At 45.7% G+C, this 12729-nt stretch overlaps 1 protein-coding gene across 2 annotated transcripts in view; it reads left to right on the forward strand.

The window, feature by feature from the left end:
• Positions 1-12729, forward strand: part of hydin (HYDIN axonemal central pair apparatus protein) — a 915145-nt gene that overhangs the window by 789718 nt on the left and 112698 nt on the right. For both annotated transcript variants that reach the window (XM_043707374.1, XM_043707375.1), the window contains one exon: positions 5672-5805. In XM_043707374.1, coding sequence (XP_043563309.1) covers positions 5672-5805 — 134 coding nt within the window. The remainder of the gene's footprint in view (positions 1-5671; positions 5806-12729) is intronic.

Here is a 12729-nt window from a genome sequence, read left to right on the forward strand (position 1 = left end):
GTGAAGTGGGTGGTGAGGCACAGGTCCACTAGCTTCATGATGTTTTCGTTGGTAATGCGATTGATGGTGGTTGGGGTGTGTGTGTGTTTGTGTGATGGTTTGTTCTAAAAGTGTGGTGAGTGTTTCCTTTGCTAGGTCGATGTTGATGGAGGTGAACAGTGCTGATACGTCGAATGAGATGATTGTTTCGTCTTCCTCTATTTTGGTGTTTTTGATGATTTTTAGGAATTCCTGGGTGGAGTGGATGGAGTGCTGTGACTCTTCTACTAGTATTTCAGTCTTGCGTGTAGTTCTTTGGTCAGTCTGTAAGTTGGCGTTCCGGGTAATGCGACTATAGGTCTGAGGGGGGCTCCTGGTTTATGGATTTTTGGTAGTCCGTAGAATCGTGGGGTGTTGGTCCCTTCAGGTTTCATTTTCTGGAATTCTGTCTTGTTTAATTGTCCGGAATTGTGTAATTTTCTTCGGAGATATGTCATTTTGTTTCCTAGTTGTGGGGGTTGGGTCTAGCGCCACCTGTTGGTAGGTGTTGGTGTCTGCGAGTAGTGCATTGGCTTTCTCAATGTAGTCCACTCTGTTCAGGATGACTGTGAGCTGACCTTTGTCTGCAGGTAATAGAACGATGTTTTTGTCTTTTTTGAGGTTTTCTAGGGCTTTCTGTCCTTGTGTGTTCAGTTTGTTTCCTTCCCTCTTTTGTTGTCAGAAACCCAACAAGTCAGCAGCTTTTAGTTGTTCCTATTTCCATAACGAAATGCGGTACACTCTTGATTCAGAACAACACTAAATGCTATGTCATCTCCAGTTATTTAGCATTCTATTGTTCCATTTCAGTTTCTTTGTCTGTGTTCAGTACCTAAAGGGTTGTCATAAGGCTTCTGAAAAACGGGAAACCTTTAACCTGCTTCATAACCCAAAACGTACTTATGTTTTCAACTATTCTTTTGACAATTCAAGGTTACTTCAGGAAAGACAGACTGTATTAGTGGAAAGTAAGGGGATGCTGGAGTCTGTAAAACTCCAGGAGAGTACCATGAGGGGACTATGCTGCTGAATGACACAATGTGCTGCCTCTCAACTGATCAGCATTGTTAACAGATCACTCCTGTACTTGTGTGTTCAGGACATATCCTTGCTAACCCACATGGGTGAGTCTGAGAATCATTCACTATGCCTGAGTTTGTGTGTCTGAATTACTGCTCCTGTGAAAAGCTTTCCTTGACATTTGATTGATCTTCCTCCTGTTGGCCTGTGGCTTGCTATGTCATGTTTGAGAAAAGCTGCAGTCGGAACTTCTCAGTTGGAAGACATTCTACAGAGTTATTGTCTGCATTGATTTCTGTGATGGATGAGAGGTCTGATCCCAGTTCTCTCATAGTGGACGGCACGGTGGCACGGTGGTTAGCACTGCTGCCTCACAGCACCAGAGACCCGGGTGCAATTCCCGCCTCAGGTGACTCTCTATGTGGAGTTTGCACATTCTCCCCGTGTCTGCGTGGGTTTACTCCCACAATCCAAAAATGTGCAGGTCAGGTGAATTGGCCACGCTAAATTGCCTGTAGTGTTAGGTGAAGGGGTAAATGTAGGAGAATGGGTCTGGGTGGGTTACGCTTCGGTGGGTCGGTGTGGACTTGTTGGGCAAAAGGGCCTGTTTCCACACTGTAAGTTATCTAATCTAATCTGTAATCTACTGAAGGATTGTCAAGCATCAGCAAGATCCAGAGCAGCCATCACGATTTCAGTTGGATAGGTCAGGCAAGACATGATGATAAGATAATTAAAGATTGAATTAATTTGGATCTCAGGTGAGTTTGCTTTTGAAGATGGTTGCAGACATTTGGAGAGTGTTTCTTGCCCACACAGTGTGAGTGTGCTGATTCATTGCAAATGTTGAAGAAATATTTCTACAATGTTCTGGAATATTGCAGTGTACAAAAGACACTCGTGATCATTATGATCTCATAGATATACTGCTCATCATGTTCCAGAATCGGTCAAGAAATATTACTTTTCCTTAGATAGACTGTTTTATTAATCCTTTCTCCCTCTTGGAAATTCATAGAATTCTCTGTTGAATTTATCAATACTGCCTGCGTGAATATGCTTCCATATGTTCCCTTCTGTGAGAAAGAAAGCTGACATGATTATTTGATGACTCTGTCTGTCATTTAGTGGTCAATCTGTAAATCATTTCTTTGTTTATACTCGACATGAGCATAATGCCAACTCGCTTCCTCTAACCTCATCAGCATATCCTTCTTTTCTCATGTGTGTATCCAGCTTCCCTTTAAATGAATCAATGTTCTTTACCACAACCGCTCCACTTGATAGCAAGTTTCCTTTTTCACCACTGTCTAAGAAAAGATATTTCTCCTGAATTTCTTTTCAGATGTTTTTTGTGGATAGCATGTATTCATGGCATCGAGTATAGTGGAGGCAACTGTAATCTACCTATCAAATCCGTCATAATTTAAAATATTTTTCTCAGATCAGCATTTAAAATTCCTTTTTCTAGAGAAAGGATCCCTGGCTATTTGGTATCTCTTGATAGTCAAAGGGCCTTTTATATCTTGTATCAACCTTTCAGACATTTCTTTAGCTATCACTAGCTTTTCAGTAATATGGAGATGAGAACTAGACGGTGGATGGAATTTCCCCATCTTTTTGCTTGTGTTGGTGTTGGTGATGGGGGTGGGGAGGGTGTTAGATGGCAACTAACATGTAACCAAGAAACCTTGCCCAATTACTCACCAATTAGCTCAGTACTGCTGCTAGTCAATTTGAGGCTGGGTGATAACTTCTGGCCCTGAAGTCCATTGGTCCAGCCCAACTCTTTGAAGGATCAGCAATGAGAAGGTAAGTGCTTTAATTCTCTTGTTGTGAGGTGGGGTCGTGAGGAGAGGAGGATCAGAGAGTTCAGAGGCAAGAGGAAGGAATGTGGTTTTGTGAGGCCACCCTCTTGACCTCCATCCATATCTCAGATTGCCTCCAGATTTGGACGATTGGAGACCCCCACTCTTAACATGACAGGCAGGTCGCCATGGTTTCCCTATCAGGAAACCAGTGACCTTTCTCACTTATTAAGGAAGCAAGGCACCAACATACCTCTCACCCTGGAACTTAATTGCTGAGGTGACAAGAAAGGCCATGTTTTTTCCCAGGTAAACTCACCCAATTATTCTCCTCTCTCACTCCAAAGAGGGAAGTGTCACAGTCTGTGTTGCAAGTGCTGTGTCATCAAAATCTATTTCCTTTTCACTGCGCTTTCCAATTTAAAATGTTTTTCCTATGATATTTGCAGACCATCAAAAGCAATCATTTATATATTAAACAAATTTCCTTTTCACCCTAGAAAACTTTAATTGTTCTCCATACCTGTGTACAAGTTGTGAAATCCTAGTTACTATTGAGATTTGAAGACAGCAGTGGTCATCTGATCAACAGTCAATGGCACTGCAGCCTGTTGCAAAGGATGATACCAACCTGCTTTTCATCCTGTTTCTCTTTTTGTCCATTCTGGTGTCCAAACCCCCCTCCCACCGGCCTCAAGATTCAAATTTCCTGCTCCCTAATTTGTTTCTCACTATTCCACTTGTTTCTTTCTACTCCTATTGTCCTGGTCCTCTGCCTCTTCTTGTCTGCGTCCTCTCTTTTTCTGCATCTTCTGCTCCTTTCTGTTTGTCTCTTCCGTTATTGGGTATTTTGTGTCTTTCTAGCTGGCTCCTGGAATTACATTTCCTTGCCTCATTTATGTGGTAGTGGTAACAGTGTGTGGAGCTATCTACATCAGCAATGTTATTGGTGGCCCTTGGCAACTCATTACAAGATTGGCTATCTTTTTGAACAATCAAGCACGGCAGCACCTGTGACTGAAATAAACTGTGCTATCTGCTTATCAAATAAAACATTCAGAACTTGATGTGTAATTCGGAAGAACTTCAGAAAAAATAGGAATCACCACTGTTTAAGATCTGAAGGTTTGTCAGACAGTAAGCACTGAGCTAATTGGTGGGTGATTGGGTATGTTTTCTTGATGGCATGTTAGTTGCCATCTAACACTAATCCCAACCCACCACCAAAGCTGCTTTCCTCTGCCTAATTTTTGTCCTTTAACCAATATCACTAAGAGACCATGTGGCCATTGTAACAATGCTGTCTGTTTGTTGCTGTGCAGCAATTCATTTGCACATTCCTGCATCACATCTTGAGAAAGTTCCCAATGTGCTGTAAAGCCCTTTGCTTTGGGATCCCCTCGCCCTGCCTCCATGTCGGAAAAGGTGCTGTATAATTCTGGGGTTTTTTCCCAGTCTTCTTTCCTTAAGAAAGAAGTAAACTTTTGGAATCTTTTCTCTGATCTTCTTGATTACTGGAAGTGTTTTTGCTATTTGTTCCCTCTCCAGGATAACCATTATGTTATTGTAATGAGATGGGTGTCTCTTTCTTTTGACAGTCCCTCAGAACGAGGCAGTCACTTGGCAAGGTAAGGGTACTAAACAGAGGGAGAGAAAGAAAAAAAAAAGGATGTGAGAAAAAGGAGTGTAAGAGCTAGGAGAGATAGAGGTGAAGTTGGTGTGCAGTAAAGGAGGCGGAAACATGAATAAAGTTAAATTAAGTGAGAAATATTGTTAAAACAAAACCCACATTTCACATCGTAAGTTAGTCTGTTGCTAACTCCGCCATCAATGATGGTTGCATCCATGTTTGAACTCGTCCCTCTCACAGAGAGTCATAGTCATAGAGATGTACAGCATGGAAACAGACCCTTCGGTCCACCCGTCCATGCCGACCATAGCAACACGACGGCTGGAGGAAGAGCGCCTCATCTTCCGCCTAGGAACCCTCCAACCATCTTAGCCTGCTTGGCACACCTTCCTCATTCCTGAAGAAGGGCTCATGCCCAAAACCTCGAATCTCCTGCTCCTTGAATGCTGCCTGACCTGCTGCGCTTTTCCAGCAACACATTTTCAGATATCCCAACCCAATGTAGTCCTACCTGCCAGCACCTGTCCCATATCCCTCTAAACCCACATCTTTGGCTACCTTTGTCCACTCTTCTTCAAAGCCAGTTAGGCCTGGGTGAAGCAAGGCATGCCATTGTGGGCGGCCAAGTGTACACTCTTCCCAGCTGTTGAAGTCAAAGCCAGTTCTCTTCAAATAAGCTTTTGTGATATCTTTGAAATCTTTCCCGTGACCTCTCTGGTGGCCAGTTGTGATCTGGGAGTAGAGAGCCTTTTTTAGGTGTGTGTTCAGTGTCTTGATGCAATGGCCTGTCCAGTTCAGTTACCATGTGAGAATAACCACACTCCTGCTCAGGATATCTGCTTCCTAGAAGATACTTGTGTTCATGCGGCTCTCCATCCAGGTGACATGTATGATCTTGTATTCTATTTATTATTTATTTCTGTTTAACCTATTTTTCTAATCAGCTTGTTCAGAGATGTTAATACAAACCTTTGGATAGGGTGAGACTTGAACCTGGGCCTCCCAGTCGAGGAGTAGGGACACTACTCCAATGCCACAAGAGTGCCGTATATATGATTTTCTATAGGCAGGACATCTGTATATTGAAAACATGTTCTTATAAGAGGCTGGAATGAAGATGTACTTGGAACAGCATGACTATCTGATCTATCCTGTTACAAATCAAAGTAATCAAAGTATTGTATCTTGTGTTTAGGATACAAGTCATAAACAAGGGCCCTGGAGCACTGGAGTACCTCTGGAAGATGGTGGCGGCAGAACAAGGTTTACGCACCTACCCTAAGAAAGGTTTGCTGTCTCCTGGACAAGCAGTCCCTGAAGGGACCAATGGTAAACCACATCTTGACACAACCTTCTCCTGATTGTTAAATTTCCATTGCTGCCACAGAGAAATTACAATCCATTAGAGCATTGACAGGGGTTAGAATTAGGAGAAAGTGAGGACTGCAGATGCTGGAGATCAGAGCTGAAAATGTGTTGCTGGAAAAGCGCAGCAGGTCAGGCAGCATCCAAGGAGCAGGAGAATCGACATTTCGGGCATGAGCCCTTCTTCAGGAATGAGGAAAGTGTACTTCAAGTACTTTCCTCTTTCCTGAAGAAAGGCTCATGCCCGAAACGTCGATTCTCCTACTCCTTGGAAGCTGCCTGACATGCTGCGCTTTTCCAGCAACACATTTTCAGGGGTTAGAATTAGTCTAATCCTTTCCATTTGAAAGAGGGTCCTATGTTGGCAATGTTCATTTCTCATTGCAATACCCTGTCCATAACTCAGTAATCTCATCTTTGCGTTAGAAATTTGTAGATTCAAGTGCTACTTGAAATCTGGGTTGACCCGTATTGAAAAGAACCTGACAAGTGCTGCTCTGTGGGTTGCCTACGTGGTGAGATCCTTGCCTACTACTTTTAGCTTGAGGCTCCTTATCATCCTTAATTTGCTACTTCAGGGCCTCAGTTGGCTCCTGAAGTTGGAGTCAGGGTGATTATGGGAGGTATCATCCATTATCCCTGCTCAAAACTTGTTAGGGATGGGGGTGTGAGGGTGTGTCAGGAAGATTGTGGGATCTGCTACGTCTCCTGTTGACCCATTCCCCCTAATGCCTCTTTGCAGCTTCTGTGGTCTTCAAAGGAAATAGCTATATCTTCCAGTTTACTGTGATCTGAAAACTCCAACAGCATTCCATTGGGGAATACATCCCTTTGATTGACACAGTGAATGGGAGTAATGATAAGGCTAAACTCTAAGGATACTACCGCTTGCTACCAGCCACTCTACTTTGGATTCCAGCAGATGCAGTGTTTTTGACTCTAACTCTGAAAAGCTGTCTTGACCTCCTAGTATGTATCTTCTCTGATATCCTGTCAAGAATTTTCTGAAAATCTACATCCATTGCACCCACTGCATTTCCTTATTTGCCTGTCTGGAACTTCCGTAAACAAAGCAAAAAAATCACACAACACCAGGTTTGTTCAATACATCGCATCAGTTGGATTGACACTATGATCATTTGCTATAAATTCTGTGGCCTGTGATCCTGCCCCACTTGCTACCTGATGAAGGAGCAGCGCTCTGAAAGCTTGTACTTCCGAATAAACCTGTTGGATTATCAGCTGGTGTTGTGTGATGTTTTTTTAAACTTTGTGCGCCCCAGTCCAACACCGGCTCCTCCACATCTTAATCAAAGCAGACGTCTGTGAGGCATGATTGTTCTTTTGAGATTTGGAGTGTTGCTTCTAGCTAATTTCATTCAGGTGTGTAGCAATACCAACCTTGAATATCCTAAAATTTACTTACATCAGATAATAAGCCAACTGTTCTGTAAATGCCCAGATAAGCTCATTCTTTATTTAAAGGTGGTTCTGCATCAACCATTCTCCAGTTCCAACCCTTATTTCCTGAACAACATTTTATACCTGCCTTTTTCCTCCAGTAAAATATTAGGAAGCCATTGATTTGTGTTCAATCACATTCACACTCCATTCAAAAGTCACTGACTTCCTACTAAGTGTCTACAACTGAACCAGATGGTTTGCTGTCCCTGATATCATATTTGACTCTGAATAAGTTTCCAACCATATATTCAGCTGATCATTAAATCCTCCTATTCCCACCTCCATAATATTGGCTGAATGCTCCCCTTGTCTCAGTTCACCAGTTGCTCAAACCCTCATTCATACCTCCGTTGTCTCTAAACTTGGTCCAGCAAACCCCTGGTAATCTCCCATGTTTTAATGTTAATAAGTTTGAGGTTCTCCAAAAAACCCTGCAGCTCCTGTCCTCATTCACACCATACCCCCCTCACTTGTTGACCATGTGTTTGCTGACACACACTGTATCCCGATTAAACAGCACCCAATAAGAACAACATGAGAAATATGAGGAGCGGTTGGCCATTCAGCCCTTTGAATAATATTCAAATTGTGGCCTTAAATCAAGAAATTGCTGGAGAAAGTCAGCAGGTCTGGCAGCTTCTGTGTAGAGAAATACTGGACGTGAACATTAACTCTACTTTCTCTGCCAGACCAGTTAGGTTCCCCAGTAATATATGATTTTGTTTCAGATTTCCAGCATCCGCAGTTCTGCCTTAAATCTGCTTTCCTGTCTGTTGCCTTGAACTCCTTGAAACCTGTCTAGCTCAGCCCTGCAGTGACCCTGCCTCCACTGCTCTCAAAGGTAGAGAATTCCAAACATTTGCAACCTTCTTGGAGAAAAAGGCTCAGTTCATCTGACTCCTTTGTTCTGAATCCATACCTCCACTTCTAGATTCTCCTCTGAAGGAGTCTTAATTTTAACATTCTCACCCTTGTTTTCGAGCCCTTCTGTAGTTTCACCCTTTAGTATTTCTGTAATTTCCTCCAGCCATTCATCCCACCAGTGTATTTGTTCTAATTCAGGAACACTCAAAAGTTTAGCTGCTCCACCCTAGTCCCTGAGCATTCAAATACCAAGAACCTTTCTTCCTGAAACTGCACTGCCTCAGTACCTCATTCTTGTTCTTTAATATGCTCTTAAAGCTTACCTCTTATAGAATCCATATGGTGCAGAAACAGGCCATTCGGCCCAACATGTCCACACCAATCCTCCGAAGACTAACCCACCCAGACCCATTCCCCTGCCCTATTACTTCACATTTACCCCTGACTAATGCACCTAACCTACACATCCCTGAATACTACAGGCAATGTTTGCATGAGATTCGAGAGTGTGGTGCTGAAAAAGCACAGCAGGTCAGGCAGCATCCTAGGAGCAGGACAATCGACGTTTCGGGCAAAAACCCTTCATCAGGAATGAGGCTTGTGGCTCAGGGGGCTGAGAGATAAATGGGGCTGGGAGGAAGGTAGCTGAAATATGATAGGTGGATGAAGTAGGAGGAGAAGATGATAGGTCAGAGAGGAGGATGGAGCGGATAGATGGGAAAGACGATGGACAGGTCAAGAGGGCGGTGCCGAGTTGGTAGCTTCAGACTGGGATAAGGTTGGGGGAGGGGAAATGAGGAAATTGGTGAAATCCACATTAATCCCATGTGGTTGCAGGGTCCCGAGGCGGAAGATGAGGTTTTCTTCCTCCAGGTGTCAGGTGGCTTGAGTTTAGCAATGGAGGAGGCCCAGCACCTACATGTGCTTAGTGGAGTGGGAGGGGGAGTTGAAATGTTCAGCCACGGGGCAGTGGGTTTGGTTGGTTAGTGCGGGTGTCCCAGAGATGTTCTCTGAAATGATCCACAAGTTGGCATCCTGTCTCCCCGATGTAGAGGAAACCACATCGAGTGCAACAGATACAGTAGATGTCATTTGTGGAAGTTCAGGTAAATATCTGCCGATGTAGAAAGATCCTTTGAGGCCTTGGAGGGAGGTGAGGGAGGAGGAGGGGGTGCAAGTTTTGCACTTCCTGCGGTGGCAGGGGAAGGTGCCAGGAGTGGAATGAGGGCTGGTGCGGGTGGGGGTGGATCTGGATCTGACAAGGGAGTCGCAGAGGGAATGGTCTTTCCTGAACACTGATAGGGGTGGGGAGGGAAATATGTCCCTAGTGATGGGGTGTGTTTGTAGCTGGTGGAAGTGATGGAGGATGATGCAATGTATATGGAGGTTGATGGGGTCGAAGGTGAGGACCAGGGGTTTTCTATCCTTGCTGCATTCGGAGGGGTGGGGTTCAAGGGCGGAGGTGTGGAAAGTGGAGGAGATGTGTTGGAGGGCATCATCGAACACGTGGGAGGGGAAATTGCAATCTTTGAAGAAGGAGGCCATCTGGGATGTTCTGTGGTAGAATTGGTCGTCCTGGGTACAGATGCAGCAGAGGCGGAGCAGTTGGGAGGAAGGGATGGCATTTTTACAGGAGGCAGGATGGGAGGAGGTGTAGTCCAGGTAGCTGTGGGAGTCGCTGGGTTTGTAGCAGATGTCTGTGGTTAGTCGGTTGCTGGAGATGGAGATGGAGAAGTCCAGGAAGGGGAAGGCATTGTCCAAGATGGTCCCGGGTAATTAGAGATCGATGTGAAAGGTGTTAGTGAAGTTGATGAACTTTTCAACTTCTTTGTAGGAGCATGAGGTAGTGCCGATACAGTCATTAATGTAGCGGAGAAAAAGCTGAGGAATGGTGCCAGTGTAGCTGCAGAAGATGGACAGTTCCACGTACCTGACAAACAGGCAGTCACAGCTAGGGCCCATGCGGGTGCCCATGGCTACCCCTTTGGTTTGGAGGAAGTGGGAGGATTTGAAGGACAATTTGTTTAAGGTGAGGACCAGTTAGCCAGAAGGATGGGGGTGTCAGTGGAAGGGTTGTGGTTGCGTCAGCGTGAGAGGAAGAAACAGAGGGCTTGGAGGCCTTCGTCGTGGTTGATGGATGTGTACAGGGACTGGATGTCCGTGGTGAAGATAAGGCAAAGGGGGCTGGGGAAACCAAAGTCTTGAAGGAAGTGAAGGGCGTGGGTGGTGTCCCAAACATAGGTGGGGATTCCTGGACTAAGGGGGATAGGACGATGTCAAGGTAGGCAGAGATGAGTTCGGTGGGACAGGAGCAGGCTGAAACAATGGGTCAGCTGGGGTAGTCAGGTTTGTGAATCTTCGGTAGGAGGTAGAATTGGCGGTGTGAGGTTCACAGACAATGAGGCTGGAGGCTGTGGATAGGAGGTCCCCAGAGGTGATGAGGTTGTGGATCGTCTGGGCGATGATAGTTTGGTGATGGGAGGTAAGGTCGTGGTTGAGGGGGCAGTAGAAGGAGGTGTCTGCAAGTTGGCGCCTGGCCTCAGTGGTGTAGAGGTCAGTGCTCCAAACTACCACAGCGCCACCCCCCCCCCCCCCCCGCCCCACTCCTTTGTACGCTGGTTTGATGGTGATATTGGGGTTTGGGTTGGAGTGGGTGAGGGGGGCAGAAGGGTTGAGGCAGTCTAAGTCACGGTAGCAGTTAGAAATGAAGAGGTCAAGGGCGGGTGACAGGCCAGTACGGGTGTGTCCAGGTGGGTGGGGGGTGTTGGAGGCTAGCGAAGGAGTCTTCGATGGGTGGGCGGGACTCTTGATTGAAAAAGTGGGCCTGGAGGCAGGAGCGGCGGAAGAAATGTTCAACGTCACGATGCATGTTGAAGTCATTAATCCGGGAGCCTAGAGGGATGAATGTGAGGCCTTTGCTGAGGACTGAATGTTCACCCTCAGTAAGGGGGAGGTCTAGGGGAATAGCAAAAACATGACAGGGCTGGGAGCTAGGACCTGCGGTGGGGCTGGGGCTGGAGCTGGAGCTGGGAGTGGAGACAGAGGCTGCCACTGGGGTGGGTGTGGTTATAGGGTCAGGAGTGATGTCACCAACAAATTTAGTGTGGCCAATTCACCTAACCTGCACGTCGAGAGAGTAAGGAGGGAGAGCTGGGGAACGGGGAAATGGAGGAGTGAGAAGAGGACAGCAGTCAGAAGAAGTTGGGGAAGGGAAATGACAGAAGGTAAGAGGGAGTCAGAGGGGAGCAATGACAGGGGTGAGAAGGTGGAGTGGGGTGACGTGGGGAGAAGCATGAGATAGACAATTGACCTGCACAGGGAGAGCTAGGATGCTTGTAGCTGTGTAGGGTCATGAGGAGTGAAAGTGCAGAGGCAGGGCTGAGAGAGTAGTGAGAGAATAGGATTTGCAGCAGTGAGAGAGTGGATTTAAGGGTGAGATTAGGATGGTTAGGTTTGAGTGAGAGGACAGGAGTGGGGGAGAGAGTGAGAGGGTGAGCGTGTGTGTGTGTCAAGGGCACTGAGATATCTGGAGGGTGGGAAGGAGAAAGAGTCTCTTCTAATCTGTTGTGGGGTTGACAAGAAGGTATCTGGGGATTTTGGTGAGGAGTCTGTTCTGGGGTGGAAGGCTGGGGTGTGATGGCTTAGTCTTCTGCAAACTGACTACCTCTTAATCAAGATTTTGGCTATTTGCCCTAATATAGATCTTTATACATAGCTTAGTATCCGTTTTTGTTTCATAACACTCCTGTGAACGACCTGGGAACATTTCATTCAGGTCATTGCTGTTAGCTTGGCTTCAATAATTTATTCACCTATGACCGTAATACAGGTAGTTCTTATATAATGTGAAAGCTGTGTTTTCATGCAGCCCGCGTTATATAAAAATCGCACTTTTGAAACAGCACTTGAAGTGTTGCCAGTGAAATCGCGTTACAGCTAACGCGCGTTTTAAAAATTCACACTTCAAAAAGGAGCAGCACGGTGGTTCAGTGGTTAACACTGCTGCCTCACAGCGTCAGGGACTGACTGTGTGCAGTTTGCACATTCTCCCCTTGTCTATGTGGGTTCCTCCGGATGCTCCGGTTTCAACCCACAATTCAAAGATGTGCAGGTTAGATGGATTGGTCATGCTAAATTGCCCCTAGTGTTCAGTGGGTGAGGTGCATTGGTCAGGGGCAAATGTAGAGTAATAGGGTAGGGGAATGGGTCTGGATGGGTTACTCTTTGGAGGGCCAGTGTGCACCTGCTGGGCCGAAGGGCCTGTTTCCACGCTAGGGATTCTATGTCAATGTCAAAAACTGTGTCCCCAATTTGTTAATCGCATTACAGTGGATTTGTGTTAACGAAATGTGTGTTATAATGGAATGACCTGTACTCTGCAAAAGTCCAGTCTTGTCTGATCTCAGAAGCTAATCTTAGGCTCAGGCCTGGTTAGTACTTGGATGAGATACTACCTGGGAATACCATGTGCAATCCTGTAGGGCTCTTTCAACACAGTGGTAGTGTGAGTCACGTTTAAGTCCCACCTGTGCTGGAAGAATCGTACAACATAATTCAAAA

The sequence above is a fragment of the Chiloscyllium plagiosum genome, chromosome 17 (assembly GCF_004010195.1).
Source record: "Chiloscyllium plagiosum isolate BGI_BamShark_2017 chromosome 17, ASM401019v2, whole genome shotgun sequence".
Taxonomy (NCBI): domain Eukaryota; kingdom Metazoa; phylum Chordata; class Chondrichthyes; order Orectolobiformes; family Hemiscylliidae; genus Chiloscyllium; species Chiloscyllium plagiosum.